The following is a 13,411-nucleotide window of genomic DNA, read 5'->3' on the forward strand; positions in this document are numbered from 1 at the left end:
TGAGTATCTACACCAAGAGCTTTTCCTACATTTACAGTCTTTTAAATTTGCTCTGCAAATTTGGCACACACTTTGTTTTGCTTTTAAAGGCCCCTTTGAGTTCAGCAGAAGCTCAGTTGCTGCTGCTGAAGCTTTGCTGTCCTTCCCCCAGGAGGGACAGCAGTTTGCAGGGAGCACATCTCCCACCACTTCTGTGAACAGCCAGGCTTCCAATTTCAAACTGAATTGTTTAAAAGTCTGACATGACAGCAGTTGGTGAAAAAGGGTGACTCGTGTTCCAACACTAAAATGGTCACAGCTGGTACTGAGACAGGAGCACAGGTGTTGGGGTGCGTGATGGAACAGGGAGGTGAAAAGGAAAAACCATGCAAGAACTGCCTGCCCTCCTCTCCACACCAAAGGAAGTTCCTTCAGGGACTTGTGCAGTGCCTGCTTCACAAACAAGGAAAAGCACACAGTGCACACCCCCCAGGCCTGCAGATCTGCCTTTGGGAACAGCTCCACAGGCCCTGGGGCTACCAAGGAGCCCAAACCACTTGCCCTACTTGCCTCCTTCCTGCCAGGCTGCAGCCATGACCTTGTCCTGACACCACCACACCTGGGGAAAGCTGTGCCCATGAGCCATAAAAACACACCAAGGAAAAACCACCCAGCCCTGGACCACCTGAAAGGCTCTGAGCCAGCACAGCCGGGGCTGTTCAGAGCAGACAGGGCTGCTGAGAACAGGCCAGACCAGTAAGGGATGCTGGAAGGCCAGGAACAGCCCCTTCCCCTGCTCTCTCGCACTGGGACCATCCAGAAACGCCGCCAAAAAAAATATTTTACTGTGAAAGACTTCAAGGTGCAGTTCCCAAAGCGCTCAGCTTGCTGAAGAGGGTACAGGATGTGGTGCAGTTTTGCCATACAGGTGGCTTCCTTACACCTGCACAGGTGAAGTAGCCCCCAGTTACAGTAACTAACCCTGTAACCTGTTACCCCTTAGTTTTTGGCAAGGGAGAGTGGGAACAGAGAAAAAAAGCTTTCCTTTCTGTTCTGCAGCTCCTACTATAAGCCTATAATTTTGTCTCCAAAGTCTACCCAGCCACTGGAAAACTGAAGAAAAATATCTGGTCCTGGATTAATGCATCAGGACCTGGCTGCTGTCACCCACAGTTCAGCAAAGAGTGAGGAAGAGTAAAAAATCCCTACTCTGGTAATAGCCAAATAAGACTCCAGCCACACTTCAACATCACCTTTATGTCACAGGAAGTGTCATCTCTAGACATGAGAGCTCTGCCATCTGTTAGTCATTACTAAGGTGGGAAAAATTACTTTTGGGTGTCAGGATTATGAAGGAGATTAATTGCTAGGGCGAATAAAATGCTTTAATTCTTGTAATGAGTGGCAAGGAATTGAGCTTGTATAATGCATTTTTGGCTGTTTTAAGGCATTCCTCTTCAAAACCACTGGTTCTGACTTTATGTCAGTAGCAGGATATACACTGCTAAAAATAGGATCTAAGCACTTAAAATATAGAACCATGTGCATTACAGTTTGGAGCATTTTCTGTCACTTTTGAAGGTGATGAAGAAAAGCAGATCTCTGGCCAAGTATATGAAGAAAAAGCATCAAGGAATGGAGGAAAAACAAAGAAGTTTTGGACAGCTGGATCTGCTCCTTCAGCCTCCTTTTAACTGAGTTGTAAAGTTCAGGAATTGGGTTTGTACCACCAGGATCATCAACACCTGCAACAGCTCAGGAATCCATCCAGCTGCGTGCATGGAACTCCAGCAGTGCAGGAGGAGGAGGAGGAGGAATGCTCATGTTACCTCTGGACATTTATAGAACAAGAAACCCAAACCCGGCAACTGAGTGATCACAAGAATTTCCTGCCTCTGCTGCCACATTACTCAGTGTAATTTAACCGTGTGGGAGCAGAACATGGGACAGCACAGGAGCCACCTCTGAGCAGTGCAGGACACCAAAGAGCTGCACCGCCCCCTCCAAGCTGCAGCAGCACAATCCTGCAGCTCCTGCACATCTGTGCCCTGAGCAGGAGTGTCTGGCAGAGGTTGCCTGTGTGCTGACACGAGGCTGACCTGGCAGAGGGGCCAGGAACAGCTTCACCCAGCACCTGCCCTCAACACCTTCCCCAGAGAGCTCCTGCCTTCACACCTTGTGCCACCCCCAGGGCAGAGCACACCTGCACCACCTCAGGCCAATGCTCAGACACGCACGAGACTTTTACCAGCTTTCTGCTGTTTGGGTTTTTTTGTTTTTTGCTTGGTTTTTTGGTTTTTCTTTTCCACAGAGAAGGGATTCCAGGCACTGCTCCGCTTTAGGAGATGAGAAACAACTGGTTGTAGCTCCATATTCTAAATTACATTTGTGAAAAGAGATTACAAAACAGTGCATTTCTTGTGCTTTTCTTTCTGTATCTGAATTCAACAGAAAAATGGCAAGGAGTTAAATTCTCAGTACAGTGTTCTTTTTCTTTTGGATTAGCATTTATCTGTTCAGGAGATACACAGCTCATTCATATCCACATTTCAGCAGCATTCAGATTCTTCACAGAGCCAATGGTTTTAAAAAAAAAGTACTGAGTTGTGAAATAAGATCGATATCCAGTGTCCTGCTAATAAAGTCATATTTTAATATAAAATATTCATACAGCATACTCTACACCTCATTCTCTCTGCTAGCTGAATACTGTTACTGACTATTCAAACAGAAAAACTTCAACCACTTTGCTCTTCAACGTTTTGGAGGGACAATAGTTTCCAGCAGCTACTTTGATCACAGTAGTGGGGGAAAGAACAGAGGGAAAGACAGGGGTATATGTTCCAAAACTCTATATTAGGTTACGAAGTCGGCTGAAAGAGGGAAGTTTTTCAGAATGTAAGGACTGATCCCACTCAGTGGAACACGAAACACTGCACTCATTAGTGTTTCCATTAGAAAGTTCTCCTTCCTACACTACAAGTCACCCTTGTGCTCTCTTCCTGCCCAGTACGAAACCTTTTTCCCCTCTAGAAACAAAACTTAAGTCATCGCTCCCCTCTGTTGTCTTCTGCTCTCTCGGTTAGAGTTAAATAATAATTAATGTTGCTATAAAGATGAGTTAAAAACCCCAGCCGCAGCCTCGGAGCCCATCAGGGTGTCATGTTTCAGGGAGCTGATTAATGTCCGTCAGTTTTGTGTCGTTCAGGATTGCACGGATCCTCTCCAGGGAATCTGCCTGCCGGATCCTCTCCAGCTGCACCTGCAGGGAACCAACACAGGCACTGCAGTCAGCAAGGGCCAGGAGCCCAGAGCCAGGCCCAAAGGGGACGGAGCCCAGAGCCAGGCCCAAAGGGGACGGAGCCCAGAGCCAGGCCCAAAGGGGACAGAGCCCAGAGCCAGGCCCAAAGGGGACAGAGCCCAGAGCCAGGCCCAAAGGGGGAACAGCTCACACCCAGGCCCAAAGGGGGAACAGCTCACACCCAGGCCCAAAAGGAGCCCCCAAAGGATCCAACATCACCAGGTGCTGAAGAAATGCAAGGTGTGAAAGAGCACAAGCTTAATTTGGGCCCAAGAATGGGAGGAAGGAAGACATGAGGCAGTTGTGATTTTACAGTAATTCCCCACTTTCTGGGGAGTTCCAGGCGTGATCAGCACTCTGTGTTTTGTCTCATGTCCTGTCACTGACACTGTACTGGAAAACTGGAGATGTGCAAAGTAAACCTTCCCAGGAGCAGCCCAACATGTGACTTGGAACCTCTCAACATCACAGCCAAAATGCTCTTGGAGCAAACATCCCACTTCCAGGCTCATTCCTTGCTTTGCTGATAATCCAGTTTAAGCTATTTCTCATCTGCTGAAAAAGGGCCCAGCAGAACTGTGGTGAAATCAATGCAAAGAGAGCACAACTGATTTCTTTCTCACACTCAAACCTTCACCATCTTTGCAATAGGATCTGGGCTTTCAGTTATAAATCCCCAACCATCATTTAATTGTTTTTTAATTAGCAAATAAAAATTGCTTTTTAACCCTTCATCTGAATTGCTGATAACTAATTTGGCCAGTGGACCCCTCACACAAGGGGTACCTGCCCAGGCTCTCACTGACAAGGCCAGGGAAGGGAATCACCCTGCCAAGAACCCACAATCCTCCCCTGATGGTCATCTCACACTGAGTACACTGCAGATGGCACAAGCCATTGCTTAAACTGGAGCACAAACTGATGTGCAGTAACTGCTTAGGGCAGAAAGAAAACACAAAACACGGAGCTACAGTTCTTACTGAGCTCAAGGTTTACTAAACTACCTGCAAGTTGTGGAAGGGTCCACCACACATCTTCGAAGTGGTGGCTGTTTGCTCTAAGAACTGCATAAAACAGTGCCTGCAGGACTTTAAAACCCAAAAAGTGAGGATGAGGACAAACAACAAGCAACTTCCCTACGCAGGACAACTCAATAGTCTCCTTTGTCCTACCAGCTCCTCCAGACACAGAGCCAGAGAGGACAGATCTTTATTGTCCATCCAGATAAACTGTGTCTAGTAAACAAATCTCCCACATTCTGGTGTTAATTTTCCAAGTAAACCTGAATGCCTGACTCAGAAAATGTGGAGTTTGAATTCTGCTGGATGTCACTGAGAGCCTGGCCAAGGACTCCAAAGAGTTGGGGCTGAAATTCATCACCCTCTCTGTGAGCAAAGCTGGAACATACAGGGGGTGCAAACTCTGGAAACACACACCCTGAAGGTGAGCCCAGTCCAGCCCGGCTTCCCCACGACACTGACAGTCCCTCTGCACACAAACTGCAGCAGAGAACAGCCTGTCAAACCAGGATCAGCCTCAGGGACACCCCTGACAAAACTCCTCCCCCCAGCCACCTCTTGGCATCTCACATCAACCACAGGTTCCACTTGGTGGAGGAAATACAAGGATAACAACAGAGACAATAGCAAGGACTAGACTTTTGGAATGTATAAACAGAAAGCAGTAACTGTAACACTAAGAACCATTTCCTATCTTCAGATCAAGCAGCAGCATTTCCTTACTTAGTCCTCAAATATTTGCATCTGAATGATTTGCTACGAAAATATCACATTGGAAGCATCAGGAGACGGACAAGGAAAAACACGGGTCTGGAAGAGCCATCATCTTTGGTCCTGCAGATTTCTTTTAGTACAATTACTGAAAGCTGGCTGAAAATCAGAATAGAATCCCAATAGCTTTAATAATAACATCATAGTAGGAATACCTGATCAGTTCATTACACTAACAAATTCTAAAATAGATCATAAATGCCAAGATAAGAAAATTTACAACTGCTATTTCTTATTTTACTCAGCTCTGGAGAAATAATGAAAATAAAGTAGCCCTTACACATTGATTGGACTCTTACCTGAAGTGTCTGAGAAAGCTTTACAAAGTCTCTCTGCACTTGCTCACTGACATCTAATTCAGTCTGCAACCGCTGGGCTTTGTTCTTCTCTTCAAACACCAGCTGCTCAAGGTTGGCCTGAGGAGGAAAAGGTTCTTTTGCTTGAACTGAATAAAAATCAGCAGCTTGTATAAACTGACTGAAGTGTGATACCAGAGGAAAGCAGCACAGCATTCACAGGGCCCTGGCAACAAACTAAACCAGTCTTTCCACACCTCAGTTCTCCAAAGTGAAAAATCAGGGGCTAATAGCCATTAACAGGTGCCAACAGACTGGTAAAGCATGGAAAAGCCCAAAGTCCTTTAACAGCACCATGAGCAGGGATCTCAAAATACAAAGGCAGAGTTCTGGGTTTCAGTGCAGTAAGTTCATGGTTAGGGCAGTAATTTGCTGCTGGCAATGTAACTGTCTTGCTGCCCTGAGCTTTAGTCAGAGAAGTGTTGGGGGAAAGGGCATAAAAAACCAAAACCACAACAAGAGAGGGCAGAGAGTGAGTGCTCAGATCCCAATTAATTCACCTGAGTGCTGAAGTAGAGCCCCTTCCTACAGCAACTACAAAAACCATTTCTTCAAAAGCAACAAAGCATCCAAGCCAAGGTTTGGTTACCAGGACACTCCTCAGGAATGCTCCTGAGCCTTCACTTGGGAGGGCAACCCAAAGGATGCTCAGGTCAGCAGCAATTCAGAGCCACCACTTTACAAATCCCACTGAAAACAGGGGTGAGGATTTAAACCACATCCAGAGGACTTTATTGCCCTGCCAGTTTCTTACCAACATTCAAAAGCTTCTTTTTCTCTTTCTTAGGTTGTGCCAAATACTCTGACACAGCTGCTCATCACAAAAGATGCAGATACACTTCACATCCAGACATGATAGCTACCTTTGCTGCAGTCTCCTTCTTCAGCTGTTCTTCTAGAGCATTCTTTGCCTCCTGCAGACTCTCCAGCTGCTGCAGGTTTTCCTGTGAAGAACTTTCCAACTGCATAATAATAATAATATTTTAAAAAATTAACTAAACTTCATAACATTTCAATCTCCCACCGTCCCTCCATAAGGAACTCAGAAACACACCTCAATCATCTCTTCTAGGGGCAGAGAAAATACCTGAATAACATCACTTTCTCTCCATTTATTTACTTTTGGAGCTGGAGAGAAATGTCCAAACCTGGCATTTAGGTCAGTGTTAGGTAGTCTAGTAGTACTTAGGGATTAGTTAATCCAACATTTAAGTTACAGATTAATAAAACAGATCAAACACGTTCTAAGGAACAAAACTTTGAATGTGTCCTGCTCCTACAGTGGCATCAATACAGGAAAGAGGAAAAAAACCCACACACCAAACCCAAAAATTCCACAGTAAAAGGGCTTCTTACCTGTTCCTTTTCTGCTTTTACTCTTTCCAGTTCAGCTTTTAAACTGGAAATAGAAGCTGAAAAACAAGAATATTAAAACTTAAATGCAAGAAACACAGGAAATTGTTCATACCCTGTTTACTTCTGTTAATATTTAAAGGAGAATTAAGCTCCTGTTACATCAAAGGTACCTCAAAATCAAACAAATAATTGTACTTTTGTTTTCAGCTGCAAAGCTTTGGTGTCTCTGCTTTCAAAAGTACACAGTATTTAGAATTCAGGTAAGTCTACTGTAAAATCAAGTCTTTGTGCATCTTAATAATTTCTTATATTCCTATTCTGAGACCATATCACCCCTGCTCACCTATTTCCTCTTTGCAATTCTCTATTTCCAGCTGTAGAGTTTCTTCTATATTTTCTTTCAAATATTGTTCAGCTTGGATCTGTTCTTTCAAGAACAGGATCTCTGCCTTCAGCTTCTCCTCGAGGTGATCTGCTGCTGTCCTCACACTGATGATGTCCTCCCGGTACTTGAGGATCAGCTCCCGGAGCTCCTGGATCAAGGATTAGCAGAGATGTGCATTTGTGCCACACCCAGCACTGGGGTATCTGCACAAGGACAAAGCTGGCTGCCCCTGACACCCCAGGATTTAATTCCTGCTCCCAGCAAGGAATTATAGCCACAGTCTGCTTGGCCACGGGAAATTAAAACGTGGCAAACATCCCCATGGGTTTATGATGCTCCCCCTGCCCTCCAGGGAGCAGCCCCACCAAATCTTTTAGGCCGAAAGGAAAGGAGTGGCCATGAAAGGGATGATAAGGCTTATCATTATTCAAGGCTTTGGATTATCACTGGTCTTAAGTGCACAGCAGTGACTGACTTCACTTGAATTACTGAATCAATACAGTGGGGCTCTGCTGACTGAACACTTGTGTGCCCAGTTGGAAAATGCAGCTTGAAGTGGCTGAACTGGGCCAAACCCAGACTCCACTGACCACAGAGCAGCTGTCAGGCCAAGTTAACTGGTTTTACAATCCATCCAACACCCTGCAGCAGCCATGGCACAGGGGGACCACTGGCTGGCTTTGTCCATCACAGACTTCCTGGGTTAAAATTCCAATTACTGTTTGTGCTATTTGAGACAGCTTTTTGATAAAGAATAATGCTCCAGTGAGATCAAGTCACAAGCACTGTTGGTGTTAATGATTTAAAAACGTTTTACCTCTGCTGCTTCTGGTAGAATGAAATCTTCAGCCTGCTGTAAGGACACATGCAAGCTGTGTTTTCCTTGAAGACTTTCATTATCTTTTTGCAGTCTCACCAACTCTTCTGAAACCTGCTCCCTAGACTGTGTCAGGACAGCCTACAACGCAAAGAAAAGCATAAATTCACACTTAGGGTCATGCTCAGATGTCTTCTGCCCCATTTACTACCACTACTTTCAGAAGTCTGGTGAATTGATATTCTTTGTAAAGAAGAGAAACAAAATGATGCTGTGGATCACCACCAGCAGTTCCCTTTTGCCTGGCCTATGCACCAGAAATAAAGGCAAGGCCAACTTTAAGGGTCCAGGCAGAGAGGAGGAAGCAAGTGATAAATAAAATACAGCTTTGTTCAGTGTCCCACTTTCCTCCTGTGTTTGTCCATTAGCTGGCTGTGCTCATGGAGGGGAAGGAGGGTGGGGAATCACAGGTGCTTTCAGGAGCTGGCAGGGATGTTTATTAACACCACCTCAGCACTCAGCTGTAAGAGCAGGTTATCCAAAAACCTGAAATATTCACCCTGAAAGTTTCCATGGTGAGTGTCTGCCTCCCACTGTCCTCCCAGGAGAGCACCAGAACAGCTGACCCCATGGAAAGAAAAAGGATGAAAAGGACATGGCTTTGCTTGCATTACAAAAGAAAAAAAATCCAGGGGAGTTTTCCAAGAGGAATGGAAATGGGGAACTTGAGCAATGGCAGGAGCTGTGTTACAGGGGGCAGAAAGAGAAGCTGACTCAGATCAACACATTTTCTGAATCTCCTGCACATCCACCAGATGTGTTTTCATGCAGAGCATCTCTGCCAGCAATATCCTGATGAGCTGCACACAATCCCTGACCCCAAAAATGCAATGCTGGGGTTCATGAAGATGAATTCTCTTGGTCCACCACAAATACTGTGCCAGGGAGGAAAAAAGAAGAAACTTGATTCTGATATAGAAAGGAATTAATTGCTCTAAGGAAGTCAAACTTAGTTCTTGAACATGAGGACCTCTTCCTATTCTCTGGCTTAATTCCAACAAGATGCTCAAAAATAGTTTTAAAAAACTAAGCTTCCATACATATCTCTCCCTGGGTGTTAGGGCTGCTATTTTAAGTCTGACCTGCAACAACACAGATCATTCATCTCTAAAACCTGAGAAGATATTCACTAATGATGGTTCTTGTGATGAATCCTAAAAAAGAGTCTTGAGAAAATCTACTCTCTTCAGATTTGAGGTGAAGTTGAGCTAGCAAAGGGACATGGAATTAGACAATGAATAAGGGGAAAGAAAGCTGGCCAGTGATCTCCCTGCTCCTGAATGTACAGGAACACAGACAGCAGCACAGAGTGACACAAACTGTTCCAGCCCCAGACACAAACTGTTCCAGCCCCAGACACAAACTGTTCCAGCCCCAGCACTTGCCACCAGAGCTCACTGGACCAGGCTCTTTGCAAGAGAAGATGCTCGGCCCTCTCCAGCCAACCCTGGCTGGGCAGACAAAGCCTTTTACAGACACACTGAGCTCCCAGGCTCAGACAAACAGGGCTGGTCATGGATCTCTGGAATTAACCTGTCTTACCATTTGCTCCTGGACACTTCTCTTGGCTTGCAGAAATGCCTGCTGCAGCTCACTGAGGAAATTCTCTGACTTCTGACACTTGGCCATGAGCAAGGAGATCTTAAAGAAAGAAAACAGACAGACATGTAAAATATAAAGCACGGAACAGATTCTGAAAAAAATAAGTTCTCTTGCCTATCATCATTACTAATAGGTACTTTGAAATTTCAAACTAAGCCACTGAAGTTTATGTTAATTCTTCACTCAGTCAAGCAGGAAAGCAGCTCCGGGCTGTAAGGACAGATGATGTGTTTCTGCACCAACAATATTTTTATATTCTATTTACCAAACTCTGAATCAACAGTTAGTTCTAATAAAATTTACATGTAAGCTATTTTGGAGACACTGAAGGGAAACTGAAGAGCTTTTTTCTAAGTTTTCAGCAATTTTTGAATTTTTGTACTTTTCTCTGAAAGCACTATCAAAACCTTTACAAGTCATTCCACAACAACACATGTAAGATTAATCATTACTTAATTAACAGCACCCTGGTACAGCCAGAAGAACATATAAACATGTTTCTGTTGTCTAAGCTGGACTTTGTCTAATGACTCTTTCTTTAGTAAGAAAAAATACTGGGTGGAATGGAAGAGACAAAGTTCCAGCCCAGGTGAAGTAAATTCAGTATCTGGTACACAGCATGTACCTACTATTATAAGCTTTAATAGGCCAAAGATGACAACTTTTTCCCTTCTTTTTATTTTTAACTATGTCTACCACCTCTTATATTTGGCTTCATTGTTCCAGAAGAATTAGGTACACAGCTCAGACTGAAAAATCTTTCCAGTGGGCTATTATTTTAAAGGAGTTCAGTGCCTATTTTGGCCCTGCTAATGCCTGCTCAGCTCCTCATTACTGCGTTCTTCACCACAAGTCCATTAACTGGGTGTCAAATGTTGATAAGAGAAGTGGTGGAACAGAACCACTCTTCTAGCAACAAGGCTGTGCCCAGAGCACAGGGCTCTGCTTGCATGTTTGGGTCATTTCAGACACAGGTCACTCCAAAACTCAAACTCCTACTGCCACTCTTTAAAGGATTTCATGATTAGAGATGATATTTTAAGGCCAAAATTGGGTAACACAATATTAGAGACACAATGGATTTATTCACAAACTGTGGCAGACTCAGGTGGAGCATAACTAACCCTAGAAATTCTCATTTGTCTTGCCTCTACAGCCAGTAGCCCATCCATATCTAAAAAACCACAAGTTCTTGTTACATACTTGTGAAGAACATTTCATCATTCCTGGATCTCAATTACCAAATCCTTGTACCTGATTAGAGGAGTCTTCAGCACTTTGTTTCATGTAATCCTCCAATTCCTGTTTATCTTTCATTGTCTTTTCCAGCTGGTCATTAGCTTGCCTCAGCATCACCTGCAGCTTTTTCACCTGTGTTGTCACAACAAAATGAATTCATTTTCCATTCTCTTCAGGAGCATTTATTTCCTGAACCCCTTCACTTCTCAAAACAACAACATAAAATCCCTCAAAAACCCAAAAATCCTATGCAACCCAGAAGTTCCCTTGCTGTTGAAACAGGCTCCAGCACAGATTATCCCTCTAAGGAAACATGGGGCATCAAACTGCACTGGACCATGGCCATGCAATGACTTCAATCACTTATTTCGAAGTAGAATGTGACTCATGCTTTCCACACCCATCTGAAAATTGTTCTTTGGTATATGGCAGGAAACAAATATCCTCCAAGACTTGAAAGTCATTTTATGCTGCTAGGATGAGGTCCTTTTCTGTTAACAGATCTTACAGTATCAAAGATAATAGAATTTAATGCATGACAAGCATTGTAAAATATAAATTATTAAAGATACTGACTTCAGCATGGGCGTAATACTTTTTATAGAACACTACTGCATGGTATTATAGCATCAAATGAAGGGGTTCTTCAAGGTGAACCCCTAAGAAATATGTACACAACCACACATGAATAACAAATCAAGTTATGTCAAGTTATCCAGAATGATGATACTGGTCAATTAAAACCAATGAATAAAACAGCACCCTTAATAGCTCAAAAAGCTGCAAAAGCCTGGCTAAAGTAACGAGAGAATTCCCACCTGGTCTCTGGTCTCAGCCTCCTGGATCTGGATCCCTTGCAACTGCTTCTCATAATTGGAGCACATGTCACAGCGCCTGCCCAGCTTGTTCCCTGCATTCTGCACCTGCAGAACACAGAGCCAGCACCTGCCATGAGCCAGGGAAGTCTCCAGGGAATGCAGAATGCTACACACACTCAGGTGTGTTGTGTGGCCACAAAGCATTGCAGACAAAAGACAGTGGCAGAATCATGTAATGGCAGGACTGAGTTGCTCCAAAAGTGAAGGGTAACTCCAATCAGCTGTGGGATATCAGCTTTTCCTGCCATGGGTCCCACCATTAGCACAAAAAGCCATGACACAGAGTTCAACAAGTCACTGTTGTGTTCTTCTGACAAACAGAAACCAAACAGGAGAGAAGAAAGTAACAGTGGTGGGGAGGGCAGCAGGGAAACCAAGAGTAAACCTGCTGTCATGCTGGAACTGCAATGGTTTTGGCCAAGGGGACAAATGGAAGTTTAATGACAGTTCCAGCTGCAGGTCAAGCTTGAGCTGAATCTGTGTCTGTATTTGCTGCTCCATGTCCAACCCACAGCAAGAGGTATTCACACCCCAGTGTGTGCCCCTGCCTCCAGAACATGTGGGAAGTTGCATTTCTGTTCTGGATTCTGAGACAGGGCTGAAGTAAAGTGTCATCAAAATGTCAACAGGGCAAGGGAACACTCAAGAGTAAGGATTTAACTCAGCTCTGAGCTCAGGATGCCGTAATTTCTCCAGATATAGCAAATCAGTAAGAAAACAACAACAATAGCAAAAACAAAGCAACTTTACAACAGTTTTGGAGAGACCTCTAAAGCAATGATTTGCACTAAGTTAAATTTCAACAAATTGAAAAAAAAAAATCAGTAGTTCTTCATTTCATCTGTCCTTCATCTGGCCTTTTCTCCTTCACTCCATTATTTTTTTTTTACTCCCATCTTGTCTCCCTTTTCACCCAGGATGGATTATTATCTCCCCTCACCTTTTCTTCCCCCTAAAGTGTTGCTCCTTGGCCTCTCTTCCTCTGATAGAAAAACCACAGGAAACCCCAAATACTTCACTTTTCAGCAGGAAACCAAATACAAGCTTTGAACTGGCATCATATAAAGCTGCTGAAAAACTGACAGGCAGAACACCCAGAAGCAACAATTGCCTTGGTCATCCACAGTGCAACTGGCCCAGGGTTTAGTCTAATCTGCTGCTTGTTGCTCTCAGAAATGGGTCTCTGATGATCAAAGTCTCCAACAATGTCCTGTGGTACTTTGAGCCTTGGGCAGAGTTTGGCTGCTCATTTCCAAAGTGCCCCTTGTGCACAGCCCTCAGCAAACAGAGCAGCACCCCCAGCTCTGCTGCTTCTGCTCCTCTCTGCCTTCTCCTACTCATCCCCAGCTCCACTACAATGCTGTCCCAAACTTCCCATTTTCTCCATTTCTTTAAGTTCTCCCACCTTTTTCCCCCCCTCTCAGACAATACTGAGCTCCACAGCCACCTCTGCCAGACCCTCCTCAAAATCCAAAGCATCTTGTGTTTAGTAAAGCTGCCTGTCCCAGGAGCAGGGCCAGCTCATACACCTTACACCAGATGTGTTTTACCTACAGAAGCATCCCAAGAGGGGAAAGTGAACAGCTGCCCTGGGTGTGACCTCTTCCTTTCCCACCTGGCTCTGGGCAGAGCCGAGGAGGCAGGAGCA

The 13,411-nt window shown here is 44.5% G+C and overlaps 1 protein-coding gene across 2 annotated transcripts in view; it reads right to left on the bottom strand.

The window, feature by feature from the left end:
* Positions 1–2,238: 2,238 nt before the first annotated feature.
* RABEP1 (rabaptin, RAB GTPase binding effector protein 1) overlaps positions 2,239–13,411 on the bottom strand; it is a 45,851-nt gene continuing 34,678 nt past the window's right edge. For both annotated transcript variants that reach the window (XM_068210262.1, XM_068210261.1), the window contains exons 10-18: positions 11,704–11,808; positions 10,901–11,017; positions 9,587–9,685; positions 7,985–8,125; positions 7,126–7,315; positions 6,783–6,838; positions 6,290–6,388; positions 5,370–5,486; positions 2,239–3,241 (exon numbers count right to left, since the gene is read on the bottom strand). In XM_068210262.1, the coding sequence (XP_068066363.1) occupies positions 3,140–3,241; positions 5,370–5,486; positions 6,290–6,388; positions 6,783–6,838; positions 7,126–7,315; positions 7,985–8,125; positions 9,587–9,685; positions 10,901–11,017; positions 11,704–11,808 (1,026 nt within the window). In that variant the 3' untranslated portion in view covers positions 2,239–3,139. The remainder of the gene's footprint in view (positions 3,242–5,369; positions 5,487–6,289; positions 6,389–6,782; positions 6,839–7,125; positions 7,316–7,984; positions 8,126–9,586; positions 9,686–10,900; positions 11,018–11,703; positions 11,809–13,411) is intronic.

This window comes from Anomalospiza imberbis, chromosome 20, assembly GCF_031753505.1.
Source record: "Anomalospiza imberbis isolate Cuckoo-Finch-1a 21T00152 chromosome 20, ASM3175350v1, whole genome shotgun sequence".
Classification (NCBI taxonomy): domain Eukaryota; kingdom Metazoa; phylum Chordata; class Aves; order Passeriformes; family Viduidae; genus Anomalospiza; species Anomalospiza imberbis.